Source organism: Carcharodon carcharias, chromosome 3 (assembly GCF_017639515.1).
Source record: "Carcharodon carcharias isolate sCarCar2 chromosome 3, sCarCar2.pri, whole genome shotgun sequence".
Taxonomy (NCBI): domain Eukaryota; kingdom Metazoa; phylum Chordata; class Chondrichthyes; order Lamniformes; family Lamnidae; genus Carcharodon; species Carcharodon carcharias.
In genome coordinates, this window is record NC_054469.1 from 61,696,552 (window position 1) to 61,714,842 (window position 18,291).

At 38.8% G+C, this 18,291-nt stretch overlaps 1 protein-coding gene across 2 annotated transcripts in view; it reads left to right on the forward strand.

Moving 5' to 3' along the window:
- Positions 1–661: 661 nt before the first annotated feature.
- nebl (nebulette) overlaps positions 662–18,291 on the forward strand; it is a 372,808-nt gene continuing 355,178 nt past the window's right edge. For both annotated transcript variants that reach the window (XM_041183735.1, XM_041183736.1), the window contains exons 1-2: positions 662–865; positions 1,654–1,748. In XM_041183735.1, coding sequence (XP_041039669.1) covers positions 797–865; positions 1,654–1,748 — 164 coding nt within the window. In that variant the 5' untranslated portion in view covers positions 662–796. The remainder of the gene's footprint in view (positions 866–1,653; positions 1,749–18,291) is intronic.

Sequence of the window (18,291 nt, forward strand, 5' to 3'; positions counted from 1 at the left end):
ACAAACGGTAGCATACTGGCAAAAAACGTGGAATTGGTGTCCTGCAGGCCTCCGCGCCGGGGACACTTTCGTTTACTCTGTAGATAAATGATTTGCACTCAGAAATTAAAGATGATATTGAAATTTGAAAATGAAACAAATTGGAGCAAATAATGCGGAGGACAGCACCAAAATACAGGAAAATGCAAACGCAGGCACAGAATGGCAAATAAATTTCAATGCAGTGAACTGTGAGGTTGACATTTAGGTAGGAATAGCAAGGCGACCACTTATTTCTTGGAAGCTAAGAAAGTAAGCGGGGTAGCTGGAGCAAAGGGGATCTGGCAATACAGATCCATAAATCGCTAAAAGTAGCAACACAAGTTGGCGGGGCCACGAAGAGTGCAAACGAAGAGCTGGGAATCATTTCCGACAGGGATACAATAAAGCACACGGGGCAACCAGACTTTTGCATGGAAAGGTTTAACACGCTCGAACAGAACGCTGTCCACAGAGGATGATTGACGTCGTGTCCGCACGTGCGCGTGCTCAGCCGCATTCTCCAGCCGGATTTTTCATGGTGGATTTTGACGTGGGCGCGCACCCGGGCGGCTCGCCGGCGGGCGGGCACGCACACGCGCGGGTGCGCGCGCGGTCCGACACCCACGCTCGCGCCCGGGGCGGGGGGCGGAGTTGCAAAGGCGGAGGAGGGTGAGAGGGACCGAAGCAAGTGTCAGAGAGGCTGAGCTCCGGGCTTAGCTCCGAGCTGGGGAGTTCGTGCTTTTCACAGCTCTGTTTCCAGTCTCAGAAAGAGAACATGAACCCTCAGTGTGCTCGTTGTGGGAAAATTGTTTATCCCACGGAAAAAGTGAACTGCTTAGACAAGGTAATTGAATTTAGGTATTTTTCTCTCTCTCTCTCTCCCCCCCGCCCCCCGCCCGCCACAAGCGCATCGTTGGCTACACTGCGGCTCATCACTTGTGTCCTATAAAAGTGTTAAATGGAGAAACAAAATGGGAAATGTATGTGAGGTTCGGGTTGTCGGGGCGGGGGGGGAGAGAGAGAGAGAAAAGGTTGAAGGGCTGGAGGGGCGGTTGGCGTTGAGATCATACTGACTGGTGCATTAAAATGGAGTTTTCAGCCTCTGAACTACGCAAAAAGTGTCGATTTCAGGTATTGAAGCCTTCAAATGCTGGGAATAAATCTAATTTACTTATTCAATATGTGACGCATTGCTGAACGATGCGAAGCGTTTGAGTGGACTGATGATACCAGGCAACCTGTCAGTGAATGTTAGTGTACCTGATGAGAATTGGTTAAGATATCCTTTGAAAATTATGTATTTAATGCAGTTGGTTTATGCTCCGTTCTTCATATTTAATTTACACCATGTTCGTTTTATTCATGCATCAAAAATTCTGCGTTTACGTTTAGGAGATTAATGATCCATACTTTGACGCAGAATTTATTGTTGAGAGGTGTGTAGAATAGAGCAAATTATTTTGTTTTTTGGTAACACCTGTGATTTGTGCATGTTTTGAGATTGGTTTCGGGCTATTTATAAACCCAATCGAATTTCATATGCGTTTTCCCTTGAATTATTTTGTTATCATATTGACTAGCATTGGATGAACCAGTTGAGGAAAAATTGATAGATTTTCTTTTTTTTTGCAGTATTGGCACAAAGCATGTTTCCACTGCGAGATCTGCAGAATGACCCTAAATATGAAAACGTATAAAGGATACGAAAAGAAACCTTATTGTAATGCGTGAGTAAATGTTGAGTTCTGTTTGGGTGGGCAATGACTAGCCTTATCAATACAGTACAACAAAAAGGATTTAACTGTTGTGTTGTCATTCTAATCTCTCGCATTGAGCATAGTTAACTAAGACAGTGATACTCTGGAAACAAGTTTAGTAACCCTGCCCAAAGGTGTGGCAGCTCTTTATTCAGCATTTATCTTTGTCATTTACATACTTGAGATGTGTGGAAGATGATACCTTATTGTGAGGTAATTTGATTTTAGTCATCAAAAGTTTCAGCACCATGACAATTACATAAAAATAATGTTTAAATTTATAGTATTAAATTTGCATTATTTCATGGTAATGTTTGTTAGATCAAGTAAACTCATCAGAACACCTGCAAAAATATTTGATTTTTAAAGGGATATTAAAATTAAAAATGTGGCTTATTTTGCCAAAATTACATTTTATTTCTACGTTCAGCTAAAGGAGAGATAGCGCCTTCTAGATGCTGCAACATTAGAGCTGGAGGCATGTTAACATCACCATGTGGTAGAGGTTTGTACACCTGAAACCAACACGGGCATCATTTAAAATGTTAACAAGGGTCCTGTGCCAGAATCAGGACCCATTTGTGAAAATTCTACTTATGAGCTTCTGGAATGCCACTTCATAATCTGCTCATCAAATCAAAGCAAGAACAGTTATCAAGCAGCTTTCACAAGTAGTATTTAAAGTGGCCCTACCTGTTATTTCGGTAAGTATCTGGAGGTCATTTTAGGCATCCAAGTTGCTTTTGGGCCAACATTGTGGCTGTTTTGCTATTTTTTTGTTCGTGAGCTACTTTGGCAGAGTGAGTTTGTGGAGGACAGGAAGTGTTTTGTGGGGCTTGTACATTATCATTTGCTGAATATGGGAATGTTGCTTAGGTTTACCCTTGAGCCTAACAATCGGGAAGAAAATAGCACTGGGGTTTGCCTGCATTAATGGAGTCCTGCAGGTGCAGTGCACAATAGACTGCATGCATGCATCCCTGAGTTCTCCACATTATGAGCAAGCACTGTTTCTTAGCTGAAAAGGCTTCCAATCTTTCAATTTGTTTGTGACCACTACCATTGACACTTGCAGACCTGAATCTGGCTTTGTGAGAGTAGTCATGTCTGTTCATACTGCGCCAATCTTCAACAGCATTTTTTTTCTGTCTAGACTGTCAGGTGGCAGGTTGGCTGCTTGAAGACAAGGGTTTGGGGACATTTTCAGGATGGCAACCTGTAACTAGTGGAGTGCCACAGGGAACAGTGCTGGGGCCACAATTATTTGCAATATATATTAATCACTTGGATGAGGCAAGTGACTTACCATTGCCAAGTTTGCAGATGACACAAAAATTGGTGGGAAGGCAAGTGCTGAGGATGACAGAGTCTGCAGAGGTATATAAACAGGTTAAATGAGTGGGCAAAATTTGGCAGATAGAATATAATGTGGGAAAATGTGAGGTTATGCATTTTGGCAAGAAGAATAGAGGAAATGACTATATTATTTAAATGGAGAAAGCTACAGCACAGAAGGATTTTGGGAGTCCTCGTGCATGAATCCCAAAAAGCTAACATACAAGTTCAACAGGTAATAGGGAAGGCAAATGGAATATTGGCCTTTATTTCAAAGGGAATGGAGTATAAAAATAGGGAATTCTTGCTAAAACTATACAAGGCACTAGTTAGACCACACCTAGAATACTGTGACAGTTTTGGCCCCCTTATCTAAAGAAAGATATACTGACATTGGAGGCAGCCTAGAGAAGGTTCATTAGTCTAATCTCGGGTATGGAGGGATTTTCTTATGAGGAGAGGTTGAATAGGTTGGGCCTGTACTCATTGCTGTTTAGAAGAATGAGTGGTGAACTTATTGAAACATACATGATTCTTAGGGGGCTTGACAGGGTAGATGCTGAGAGGTTGTTCTCCCTTGTGGGAGAGCCCAGGACCAGAGGGCATAATCTCATAGTAAGAGGTCTCCCATTTAAGATAGAGATGAGGAAGAATCTCTTCTGAGGGTAGTGAATCTGTGGAATTCTTTACCACAGAGGGCTGTAGAGGCTGGGTCGTTAAGTATATTCAAGGCCGAGATAGATTTTTAATCAGTAAGGGAATCGAGGGTTATGGTGAAAAGGCAAGTAAGTGTAGTTGAGGATTATCAGATTAGCCATAATCTTATTGAACGGCAGAGCAGATGCGATGGGCCTAATGGCCTACTTCTGTTCCTATGTTTTATGGTCTTATGGCTACCCCCTCACCAATTGGTGAATGACTTCTCTCAGGTATCTGGGCAGAGGTGCCGATATGGTGAACCATGATCCGAGAAGAGTTCTAATTGAAGCTACTGATGTCTGGAAATTGGGCAGCTTGTAGAGGTCATTAGGTACAGCCAAGAGTGAGCGTTAAGATTCATAATCATTTGCTGCATGCTTAACAGTATTATGGTCAAAGAGGCATTGCCTTACTGCAAACTATCAGAATTGTAAGGTGGCAGGTTATTGATGAGAGATTCTCTTGAACCATCTCTTTACTCCCTAGAGCACCAACACTTCCTTCTCTCATCTGACCCACTCCTGACACCCGCCATATCAATGTTGTCAAACATGGGAACTTCATGGGTGTTCCTGTTACATCACTAAGATTATAAAAACCAACAGCTGCACCAAAAACTTCAGTTCACAATTCCAAAAGAGTTCAGTCTTAATTTGAAAAATGGTTCCATGACTGACTGCTACAAGTAGAGTGACTCAAAATTGACAACCTCGGGACTGAGACTGTGCTGGATTTCAGAAGTTGCCAGTTTTCGGGGGAAGAAAAGTTGGAACCTCTTAAACCAGTGAATGGGGACACATGGAAACCAGCTGATATGGTTGCAAAGCACCTTAGGTTAATGGCCATGTCTCTGCTGATATTAATTCATTTTTCACGCACTGGATTTAATAACTCTTTCATGTCTCTCCCAGTTCCCTACATCAGCACATTCTCTTTAACATGAGAAAAGATCAAACTGAAATCATGTTAAAAATAGTTATAACTGAAAACTTTTTTAATTCATGCACATATATCAATATGTCCTTTAATCTATACTTGCCCAAACAGTATCTCACCATATCTATGTGCAACAGTGCCTCCATAATCTCCATTAGTGAAATGGCAAAAATTGTGCTCAGTTACAACAATCTTGTGTCTCCAATTCCTTGATTTTTGGAGCAGAATTACAAAATAAGAAGAAAATTTGAACAAAAAGTTTAATGTTCAAGTATTCTTGGATGGATTTATCAGTTTTTATTAGTTATTTTTTTAAACTATTTTTCCATCCTTTGTGCATCAGTCCTTTGTTTCTGTCATAACTTGTTTACAGCACAGTTAGCTCTATCAATGTGCCTGGCCATTTAGAAATCTATTATTGCATCTATTAGACTTGCCCCTGACTAACTGAGAGCATCATTGTTGATTATAATGGTAATGAGTTTTTTAAGAGCTGAAGAAGTTAGGTAGCTGTGCCTTTTTCTAAATTCCTTTTTTGATAATGGAACACGCATTCATTGGTTGATTCTTAATTGATAATTCCACATCAATTAATGGATTATTTTGAATCTTTAAAGCTTCTGAAGCAGGTTCTAAACATGGTAATGAAATCTACTGAAAAGATTTCTAAATGGCTACATTTTTCCCAAATGATAACATATTAGTTTGTTGATGTGTCATTTCAATTTAGCAGTGTTGGAGTTGTCTCTTATCGTCACTCACTTGCAAAGATATGTCCATTGACATCCAGTACTTGCACCACAAAATCGCAAACTTGATTAAAAATCAGTTTTGATGCCTAATGGCCTCAGAGAGAAACAAAGACCAGGTTCCAAAAATGACCAAATAAACTAATGCGGAAGCATTTTTTTGCACAAATGGGAATGGGAGAAGTATGGTAGGAGATAAAATATATTTGGTGGTGTTACTTAAATACTTATGATTAAGCAAAGGTCATGTAACTCATTTTATATCAATACTGTGGGCAGCCTGCGTGAATGACATCAAGTCTGGCCTGTTGCTGTGTGTTTCAAACATTGGCCTGAAATTTCATCTGTGGTCACAACACAGAAGTTAGATTCAAAAATGTGCAAATTGCCTCACCTGCCAATGTCAACTTATGCTCAAGTTTCATTCAGATATGACTGAATGAAAAATGAGCAAAAATCAATGCAAATAATTGAGGACTAAGGAAAGTACTAGACATGCACAATATATTAAAAACAAAATACTGCGGATGCTGGAAATCTGAAACAAAAACAGAAAATGCTGGAAAAACTCAGCAGGTCTAACAGTATCTGTGCAGAGAGAAACAGAGTTAACGTTTCAAGTCCGTATGACTCTCATGAAGGCTCTTCAGAGTCATATGGATTCAAAACGTTAACTTTGTTTTTCTCTCCACAGGTGCTGTTAGACCTGCTGAGTTTTTCCAGCATTTTCTGTACTTGATGCACAATATATTTCTCTCTTTAAAATACAAAAATTAAACATTTGACTAATTTAAGCACCATTCATGAACATTGGGCATAGCATGTCTAAGAATGTGCAATAGGGGAAATATTTCAAGGTGACTTATACTTGACTTATACTGATGCCATAAAATTAATTTGAAGAAAAAGAAATTAGAATGCACGTCTCAGTGAAGATAATTTTCTTTTTAAGCTCAAACATTGCATTACAACACCAGAAGAATTATTTGTTCCCTTTTGTGCTGTAAATCTGGTCATAATTTGAAGAGAATCTCTGAGCAATTGTAAATGCAGGAAACTCACGTGAAGGCTCTGAAACTTTGGGATGGACAACTATATTGTACAGAGATTTGTTCGGTTGGACGGATCGATAACTGATTGCAAAAGATCAAGGAGATTTGTGAGTATTATACTTGTGCGTGTTCCAAAATTCAGAAATCCTTTAGGCTATGTATTGAATTTATGCCGTTAGTTCCTAGATGCAAATATGCAGGAGATTCCAGCCAATTATGCCACTTAATTTATTTTCGAATGTGGCAAAACTTGACATTAAGCAGATACCCTAATGGCTATTGAATTGCAACAGCTTGATGAGTTATTTAACACAATTTACTTTGAATTCTTTGAGTCTGGGAAATGTTTGTGCATAATTTAATATCTCTTACTTTTAGTGGCACATGGAGGCAAACTTTGAGAACATAGCACATCTTTTTGTAAGTCTAATCAAGTGGCTAATTGACTACGCAAGAATGCAGTTATAAAATTGAAAACATACAAGAGCTTTTACTTCACTGGCATTTCAAATTTTAGATCCGTGGAAGGTGTAAAATTTGTGGACCAAGAAGTTGGTTATTATTTCCACCTTTTTTCTCTCTTCTTAAGTTTCCCTGTGGTAAATACTACAGTCTCGCAAAGGTAATATTTTAACACTTGTTTGTTAGTCTATTTGACTGTAAATAATATATTTTGAGAACTAATAGATGGATTTCAACAAAACGTGGTACATAGGGTATGGTCTGAGGAGGAACTGATTAGCTTTTGGTGAAGGTGCAGATCTGGATCTTGGAAATATTTTAAAAGATCCATTAATGTTGGGAGATGAAGTAAATTTACTTTTTTAAAAGAATATTATGGGCTATTTTATTTAGAATGTTGTTGATTGTTTTAGAATGTTATGGATTGTCTCAGCTGCTGTTAAGCAGTTTGTCACAGCTGTCAAAATGTGAGCGGAGTTTACAGAACAGGTTGTTCGATGTGGATTGGCCCAAGACGTGCTCAGTGAGATGGAAGTTCTTAATAAAATAATTTCTTCTTTCAGCTTTGCTCTGTAAATATAATCAGGTAGGGAAAAGTCTCAAGGAAGAGCAGCATTATTGTAATAACATTGAGTTAGGGGAGGCATTATAGGGGAGCATAGTAGTAATGTCACTGGACTAGAAATCCAGAGGCCCAGGCTAAAGTGCTGGGGACAAGGGTTCAAACTGAATTCAATTAATAAATCTGGAATTGAAAAGCTAGCCTCAGTAATGGTGACCATCAAAGCATTGTTAATTGTCGTAAAAACCCACCTGGTTCACTAATGTCCTTCAGGGAAAGAAATCTGCCATTCTTACCTGGTCTGGCTTACATGTGACTCCAGTCCCACAGCAATGTGATTGACTCTTAACTGCCCTCTGAAATGGCCTAGTAAGCCACTCAGTTCAAGGACTGGGCAAAAATGCTGGCCTTGTCAGTGGCGCCCACATCCCTTGAAAGGATAAAGAAGTTAAACAGCGTGCTGGAGGTATGTGCTCTACTGAGTCTCCTCTTCATTTGTTATCAGATGATATCCTATCTTTATACCATTGCAAAGCTTGCAATGGAGATGAATCAGGCTATTATGGCATGAAAGTTCCAAGCATGAGATAGCTGATGTCTGATTGCACTAGCTCCAGAATGAATTTTGTGTGAAATGATTAATGCAACAGTATCTTTATTTAGTTGCACTGCCATGGTGCTACTTAAAGTATTATCCAACCTATTAGGTGTATACATGGTGGAATCTAAGTCATTAAAATTGTATGATGGTGCAAAGTATACAATTTTATAATTATTCTCTTTTTTTTGTGTCTGTGTAGTTTATGGACTAACTTAGCCTCATTAGCACAATCATGAAACACTGCCGTGAGACCAGTAATTCTAAAATAGGTATCATACAAATTCCAAATTAGGTATTATACATTTTTGTTGACTTTGAGGCCGCAAATAGCTTTATCTGATGTTTTAGCTTTTTGTCCTTAATTTTATCTGTTATCATTGGGAAAGTGCTCAGCATCAGCAGTAATTTTAAAGAATGTCTCTTAGTCAGAGCAACACTTAAAACATTGGGACATGTTTCTCTGCTCTTCTACTCCTTTCAACTTTTTATTATTTAGTCTATATGTCCTCTACAGGTTTACCCTTTAAAATATATTGTCTCACATTTCCCTGCATTAATTTTCACAGGATACCTTTCTCGCAAATCGACTAACCTATCTATATTCTTAAATCAGAGAAGAGAGACATGCCCCATTGACCCACAGAGGTACTACAGTTTACATTTCTTCAGTCTGAAAATTGTCAATTAACATATTCTGATAAGTCATTTAACCCCCTTCCGATTTCATGATGTCACACTTCCTTAACTATTGTGCTTTAACTGCATCAGTAAGCCTCCCTTGTGATATCTTATCAAGTTCCTATTGAAATTCCATATACACAACATTCAATCTGTTTCCTTTATCAATAAACTCTGTTATTTTCTCAATTAAATTTGTCAGGCATGACTTGCCTTTAATAAATTTGTACTGGCTGTTGCTAATTAATCAAAACCTTTCTAGGCAATTATTAAGTTTGACTTGTATTATAGGCTCTAGAAGATGTTAGGCTGACAGGTCCATAGTTACTCGGTCTACCCCTTTCTTCCCTTTAAAGCAGATGTTCTGTTGGAAATCTTCCAGTCCTCTGGCTCAACTTCCATATTCAGTCAAGTATGTTTGAAAGATTGTGGTCAAAGCCTCTGCTTTTTTTTCCCCCATTTTCCTCCGCATTCTAGCATGCATGTCATTAGGACCCAGAGACTCTTCTATTTTGATCTTCATATTTTCTTCAGTACTAATTTCTTACCTAACTGTTCCCCTGCCTTCTCTTTTACCCTTTCATTCTCATTACCGTACTATTCTTGGAAAACTGAGGTGATGTAGCTATTCTTTTATCCACCCTAGGATTTCCTTTTTAACTTCAAATGAACCTTTCACTTTAACCTTTCTAACTTTTTGTAAAATCTATTATGTTACCTGCCAGTCTTTCTTCATCCCCTAAAACAAATGCTAAATGCTGTTGATGCTGGAAATCTGAAATAAAAACAGAAAATGCCGCAAATACTCAACGGGTCAGGTAGCATCTCTGGAGAGAAAAACCAAGTTATGGGATGATTCTTGCAAATATTTCAGACTCAGAGTCTTTGCAAGTGCTGTCGGGGAGGGTTTAAACTAGATTGGCAAGGGGATGGGAACCTGAGGGGAAATTCAGAGTGCAGAGGAGAAAAACTGGCAGTAGGAAGTAGTGAAGTGTCAACTGACAACGAAGATATATCAGAGTAGTATCAAGGTAGATAGAATTAGAGTAGACAATAGTAAGTCATTAGATGGGGTCAAAATACGGGGGAAAGTTAAAAAGCATAAATCAGGGCTAATGTGCATGTATGTGAATGTAGGGAAGGCGGTGGCGTGGTGGTATTGTCGCTGGACTAGTAAGCCAGAGACCCAGGATAATGCTCTGGGGACCAGGATTCGAATCCCACCATGTTTGAATTCAATAAAAAATTTGGAATTAAAATTCTAATGATGACCATGAAACCATTGCAGATTGTCGTAAAAACCTATATGGTTTATTAATGCCCTTTAGGGAAGGAAATCTGTCATCCTTAGCTGGCCTGGCCCACACCCACAGCAATGTGGTTGACACTTACAAAGCCATTTCAGAGGGTGCTTTTAAGTCTCAAAGGAATAAAACCAGAAGGACCATCAGGCATTGATCTAGGCAATGGCAAACTGTCAACCCTGCCAAGTCCTCCTAATAACATCTGGGGGCTTATGACAAAATTGGGAGAGCTGCCAGGAGCAGCATCAGGCATATCTGGTGAAGCTACAACATAGGACTACTTGCGTGCCAAACAGTGTAAGCAGCAAACGATAGAGCTAAGCGATCCCACAGTCAATGGATTAGATCTAAGCTCTGCAGTCCTGCCACCTCCAGTCGTGAATGGTGGTGGACAATTAACCAACTCACTGGAGGTGGAGACTCCACAAATATCCCCATCCTTAATGATGCAAAAGATCAGCCCCTTCCAGAGGTTCCCAGCATTCAGCCAATTAGATTCATTCAATGTGATATCAAGAAACGGCTGAAGGCATTGGATACTGCAAAGTCCTGACAATATTCTGGCAATAGTACTGAAGTCTTGTGCTCCTGAACTTGCTGCACCCCTAGCCAAGCTGTTTCAGTACAGCTACAACATTGGCATCCACCTGGCAATGTGGAAAATTGCCCAGGTATGTCCTGTAAACATAAAGTACTGATTACATTGCCCAGGTATGTCCTGTGCACCAGACCCACAGCAATGTGGTTGACTCTTAAATGCCTTTTGAACAAGGGCATTTGGGGATGGGCAATAAATGGTGGTCAGCCAACGACGCCCGCATCCCATGAACGGATCCAACCCAGCCAGTTACCACTCCATCAGTCTACTCTCAATTGTTATTAAAGTGATGGAAGGGGTCATCAACAATGCTATCAGTAACCTGCCCCCTGACGCTCAAGTTGCGTTCTGCCAGGGCTCCTTCGCTGGGTCAAAATCCTGGAACTCCTTCCCTAATGGCACTGTGGGTACACCTACACCACATAGACTGCAGTGGTTCAAGAAGGCAGCTCACCACCACCTCAAGAGCAACTAAGGATGGGCAATAAATGCTGGCCCAGCCAGCGAAGCCCACATCCTGTGAATGAATTTTTAAAAACAGGCCCTCAACTCTGCCCGCTGGTACGAGCTGAGAGGTGGCCATTTCCGGTGATATCCAAACGATCCTCAACTATTCCTATTTAATGTTCTGCAAAGTATTGGGAGATGTTTTTCTTGTACTTCATTGTTTTGTTTGGCTACTCAAATCATTTCAAAGTGCTTGGCATGGCTACAAAACAATCTGAACTTTTAAGAGTAATAGTTTTTTTTCTGGTGATTTCATTCTGGCTAGAGGAGAAGAAGCACCAGCAAGGGATGCGCAAACTGCAGGGAGACCAAATATAAAACAAAAACAGAATTACCTGGAAAAACTCAGCAGGTCTGGCAGCATCGGCGGAGAAGAAAAGAGTTGACGTTTCGAGTCCTCATGACCCTTCGACAGAACTAGTTCTGTCGAAGGGTCATGAGGACTCGAAACGTCAACTCTTTTCTTCTCCGCCGATGCTGCCAGACCTGCTGAGTTTTTCCAGGTAATTCTGTTTTTGTTTTGGATTTCCAGCATCCGCAGTTTTTTTTGTTTTTATAGACCAAATATAAAGTTTGTTAATAGGACAACTGGCCTGTAGTTCTCTGAAGAGCTGTGCATAGGAGGCTTGCTTTTCATGGGAGGCTGTCATGGAGTTGTGTCGCCATCTGCATCAGAACCTGCAACCAACTGTCACAACTAACCCAGCATTGCGTCTTGCAGTCAAGGTCACTGCAGCTTATTCAATGTAAATGAGTCCCAACTACGTAAATTGATTTGGGCCTCCCAGTGACCTTATGTGGCAGGGAGAGTAGACATGCTACCCATTGCCTGACTGATGTACGTCCACTGCAAAATTTTTCCCCATTGTAAAAATATTTATCTTTGCTTAAATTACTTTTAACTGAGCCTATTTTAGTAATTAACGTCATCCGTTATTATAACAGGCTTGTTCCTGCATTTTTGTCTACATACTTCTTCCTTTTTACTGAACAGAGGCCTATAATATGCTCCCATTAGAAAAACAGATCCATAATATTCCTTAACATTAACCAGATAGATTCAGCTTTGCATTATCTCCATTCATCTCAGTGATCTAGCACTGTAATGCAATATTTGATTAACAATATCACCCCTCCTTTCTTGTTTCCTACTTTGTTCTTACTGAATATTTTGTAACCAGGAATAGTTAGTTGCTTGTCATGCCTTAGCTTAAGTCATGCCTTTGTTACTGCTGTTATATCATATCCCTTGTGGCAAATTGTGTCTCTGGTTATCAATATTCACCTTCTACTTTGTGCATTTGCACACACACAAATCAGACCTGACACTTGTTTGTTTGTTCTAATTTAATCATTCAAAGTACAATCTGTTTCTCTGTAGCTCAAATTTCTAATGTCGGAAATAAGATTCTAAACAACGTAAGAAAAAAGTACACATCTACAGAATACAGTAATACAACATGTATCCAAAGCACTAGTAAAAGTCCCAGTTTATGCCATGGGTAAAAGTAGAGATTGACTTTTTCGTCACTGTAAATCATTGGTCTTGATATTTTGTGCATTACATGGCATAACATGCTTACCATTATAAAGCTGCATATTCCTGTTGGTGTAAGCTTAACTTAATAGTAGAAACTTTTGAGTCAGAAGGTTTTGGATTTAAGTCCCATTCCAAGGTTCATGTTTCTAAACTCGGCAGTTGTTATACTTCATGTACACTGAAGTACTTTATTAGCTGTCAATCACTTGGTATGCTGTGAACTGAGAGGCACTATACAAATGAAAGTTCCTTCCATCCATTCATGCTGTCTTTCATTCATGTATTTCCTTCTGTTAATTGTTTGTTTCCCTTCCACCCTCCTGCCTTTCCCATTCAATGTTCTAGGAGATTTGATCGTATCTATTCTATGTTAAATTCAGTATGTGGAATGCACATTTCATTAAAAGATCAGAAGTACCTGCTAGTATTGTAGATGTCGTTTTGTTAGGTACTTTCAATGTTAAAGGCATTGCACTTTCGTATATACTGTGCTGCACATGTAGTTCAAAACAAAGATTTAAATATTATTTTGATAATTACTTGTCTCTCAAATTGAATACATTTATTGATTAGGTAGTGTTTTGTGTCCTTTAATGCTCTTATTAAAGTTTTTATAAGAAGGGCACAGCTTCTCCTAAATGCATGGGATTGGCATTTTTGCTGAGAGCCGTGTGACACTGTGATTTGAATTTGGATTAGTCTCGGCATATGTCATGTATCTAACTTCTCAGGATAGATCTGTACCATTCAGTCATCTGTACAGATGGAATATTTTTAACAGTTTCTGCTCAAAAGGTCTTCAAAATTAATTATTTGAAGAAAACGAGAGAACAAATTTCAAAATGTCGAATTTATTAATTTTTTTTTAACCGTGAAAAAGACCGGTTACCAAATACACACATTTGGATTTTGGAGGTATCCTCATTTGACAACCTTTGCATCTTGCTGTGTTGAACTAATCAAATTTCATGGGCCTGGGCTATTTTAAATGTTTTTCTCATGTTTTCCACTTGCAGGGAAAAGTGGGCTAGTTGGGGATAGAAGAAGAGAGAAAAATATTTCTTGGACCTCTGTAACAGCAGAGTAGCTGAAGAGGCATATATTACTTTTTTAAAAAGCTTAAATTTCTCTGCAATCGATTTAATTTAAACTTTAAATTATCTTCTGTCGATCATAGCAAAGCTGAATGCCATTAATATGCTGACGTCCCTTAACTCAGCATTACTGTTGGGGTAATGATGGGGAAATACCATATGAGACATAAGTGTCCACTTTTCATATGCCTGAACAGTTCTTGGGGATTTTTCTGCCACACCTACGCAAGACTTGCCTGAATTCAGGCAGAATGGAAATGGTAGACCCTGCCTTTGATGACACAAATCTAGCCAAGTGAATTCACTTGTTGATCTAGTTTGAAAACACATATATACTTTGGCAATGTATCAGTGATATTATAGAGCATCAGGATCACTGCTGCCTAGTAAGCTAATTCCATTCATTAACAATTTGTGAGATGATTTCCGAGGTTGGCAAGATCTGGGATCAATATGCCAGACACTTAACTGTTTTTGTCTCAAATGAAAGTCCATTCATCTTTAGCCTATAAGAAAGCAGTTCTTGCAGTTAAATTGTTATGCATGTGGGAACTTCAAAACAGATTCAATGAGAAACTATAGTCTCCAATTGTTGTTGTAAAACCTTTGTAAAAGGTTCATTAACTGATGGATTGACTGGTTTGCGAACAATAGGTTTTGTATGGAAAACAAAGCAGAGAGAAGTAAAGTGAACAATTGTGAAAGTTGAAATATACTCTTTGGAAACAATTAGGGTATCTTGTGGTCATTTTTTTTACTTTCACCACCCCTCAACTTAAACAGTTCCATGTAAAATGTCAATCGGTTGTGATACAGTCATGACATTGTAACAATTATTCTAGTTCTGTTGAAGGGTCTGAGGACTCGAAACGTCGACTCTTTTCTTCTCCGCCGATGCTGCCAGACCTGCTGAGTTTTTCCAGGTAATTCTGTTTTTATTTTGGATTTCCAGCATCTGCAGTTTTTTGTTTTTATCTCTTTGTAACAATTATTGTCTGGTCTTAGTTTTAAAGGGGGGGGGGGTGTCATCAATATATTTAGACGGAAGATGAATACCTTAGCCATGATTAGTTTGTTTTTTTGTGCAGTAAATATGATGAAGTAAATTTACCATTGATATAAATTTTCATCATATTGTACTTACAAAACTTCAAAGATGTTGCTTCTAACTTTTTTGTGGATGGTAAACATGGAATGTTTATTTGGTTTTCTTTCCTGATATTTATTTTTGAGTAGCTTGCACTTCTGATGACTTACTGCCTGTCATTCCCTTTTATCCCCACCCTTTTATTAGCAAGACTATAGTCAATAAATAATACAAATAAAAATGATAAGTTGCAAAAGGGAAGAGGGAACAAGTAACTTTATCGTTAAATTTATAGTAAATTTAAAAGTTGTTTGGTAAAAGCATTTTCAATTTCCCAGCAGAATTTATGGATATTACCGCTGCAGCCATATGGAGTAATTCAGATAATGCTTCTATGGTGCTAAGTTAAGAAACAAAAAAAAAAATCAAGTAATTAAAAAGTACTTTTGAATCTTGTATAGTTTACTGAAAAATTTACATTTTCATTTTTGATCTTGTTCACCTGTTCCTATATCTTTAACAGCTTGTATCAAACATCATGTACAGCCCTTTTTCTCTTTTTCCGATTGGTTCTTTTAAAAGTACTTGATAATTGATGTTTTTAAAGCTCTTCCCAACAACTTCTTTTACCTGTTTGTTATTTTCTCTTTCGCTCTGATCCCCTCTAATACCAAGTCTGATTATAGACTTGTCTGCTGCCAAAATGCTACAGAAATCTTTATGACAATGAACATATGCAAAATTATATTCCATGTGACATTGTTCAAGTTATGTATGGCAGTTGTTACATGGGGAGATGTAATCTACAGTGGAATTCATAGTGACATTTAGCAGGAAGGAAGAAGGGAAATATGTTGCTGTTGATTTATTAAAGGAATACTGTCTTCAAAGAGAGAGTGAGGAACAAAGAGCCCTTTTTGTCACTGTCACATACATGATGGTGCAATTTTACATAAGTTACGTAACTGTGATGTGATTTTAAACCAAAACATTTTCATAAATTTACTGATGCAGGTGATGGCCGTTTAAGTCAGGTTCTCAAACATTTTTGGTTGAAGGACCCTTTTAAAATGGATTAGTAATCATGGATAGCACCATCCAAATTAGGGAAAATGGCATGCTGGGCAAACGTGTAATTTGGTGTGCTTTCTTTAAGTTGCAGTATATATTATGTAACTTTTTTACAATAGAAACCCCCCTCTTGAACAGGGCTGAACGCACTTGGCACTCACTGTTGGCCATGGTAGCTACCTGGTGATCTTTGCGCTGCTCTCAGCGCTCCTCCTAGGTGAGAGAGCCATCCCACTCGTACACATGTGGCGGCTGTACTCCATTCCTGGCCCCCTGCTTGCACTGAGTCTGCCTCTAGCTGCCTGTCATTCACTTGCATTTGACCATGGTGCTGGGTGGTCACCCATGTTGCCCATTTATATGCTGCACCTATTCAAGTAGGAACTTTCACGTTATTTTGCACACCCTCTGAAAAGTCTTTACAGACTACCAGAGGCCTTTGAACCCCAATTTGAGAATCTCTGCTTAAATCTTGTTCAGGAAAATGCAGTGGAATTTAGTGTTGCAGTTGTCCCTATTGAGGTTTGCCCAGAAGGCTAAGGCAAATTGGCAACAGAAAGCTAATCTGTTTTGTGCAACAGTGATTTTGTGAACGCTAAAGAAAATTGTGCCCGCTGTTTACAGCATTGCTAATATGGTTTGCCCTCTGTGGTGGATGGTTTACCCTCTCCCCTGCATCATTCATGATGTTCAGAACTGGAATATCAATAAAATAGAGTTGATGTTGAAACTACACAGCAGGTCAGGCAGCATCTGTGGAGATAGAAACAGAGATTACCTTTCTGGTCAATGATTTTTCATGTGAACAAATAGGGTAGAAGTTAACCAACTGGAAGAGAACTTTAAGGCTTTTATTTTGTCTGACCCATTCCCAGATCCACTTAAACTGAGATACAAACAGTTGTATTGTTCTGTTTGGTCGTTCTATGGTTTTGTGCTACAGCAACAAGGTTGCCTTTTCAGAATTTTATTTTCTCACTCAGGTTTGTTTTTACCTTGGGAGTACAGGAACAAATTGGTATTAACCAAGAAAATAAGATAGCAATGTGTAGACCTGCACCTTGTCTTTATCTGCATCTTGGTCTTTATCAGGCAGCTTCTAGCATCCTGGAGTAAAATTATGACAATTGCCTAAATATGCATGTTATGCAGAAACAAAAAATGGTAATACTTGTTAGAAATACCAATAGTGACTGCACATTTTTGAACTTGCCAGATGTCTTGTGAGCTAAGAAACAGCAGTGTCTTGGCTGCTAGAAGTTTGAAAATTTGGGCAATGCTATATAAACATGAGTTCCAGCAAATTTTTAATATGGTACAATACTTATAACATATGTTTAAGCATGTGCAATTCTTCCCTATACCTCTGCAGTGTTTGTCCTTTGACCATTTTTTAAGAAATGGAATAAACGGAAAACTGCAACTGATCATTATGGCAGTAACAGCATAAGGGAACTGAATGGCATCTCGTTGCCAAGGAAACTGCTGCTGTGCAACCAATATTTTCTCGCACTTGTGTTTTTCTCTGTGGTGAAACTACCAATTCTAATGAGTAGTAACTTCCTTAGAGGCTGCTTCTGCTTAAAATAGCAGTTTGAATCAAAACCTGTAAAGGTTGGTAGGATCAGTAAGAATGAAATGGGAATTATGATGCTCAATGCAAAATAATCTAAATTATCTTGATTGCAAGTGACATTATTTTGAGTGCTTTCTTAGCAATCAAACAGCATTTGGATACCGTATGTTGCTGCTTCTGCTCTTTTTAACTGTGCGGCTGTTTTAGTTGGCTGTGGTTGCTATGGAGCATTTTTGTGTCATTTTTGGACCACGAAAAATGTTGGGAAGCATAAACATCAAGAGGGTTAGTTGGCTAAATCTATGATCAACAATGGTGAAAAGCATACTTTCAAGATAGCTTAGCTGCAATCATCAAATAATGATTGAAGTTTTAAGATTGGGGAGAGAAATGAATAATGATATTTGAGTACTACAATCTTTATGTAAGATCAGTCCACTAAAATGGTCTTGCAGTAATGCAGGAACAGCAGTGGCAGATGGGAACTAAATGGAGTCTTGTTGCTAAGGAAACTCAATAATGCCAGGTAAAAATCAGGATCATTTGATTTTCCTGTGTTTTTATTGTGCACATGATGTTTCATATTTCAATTCCTATTCAACTCCTATTTTTGAGGTAATAGATACTATCAACTCCCAGCATCCTTTTGATCTTATACATAG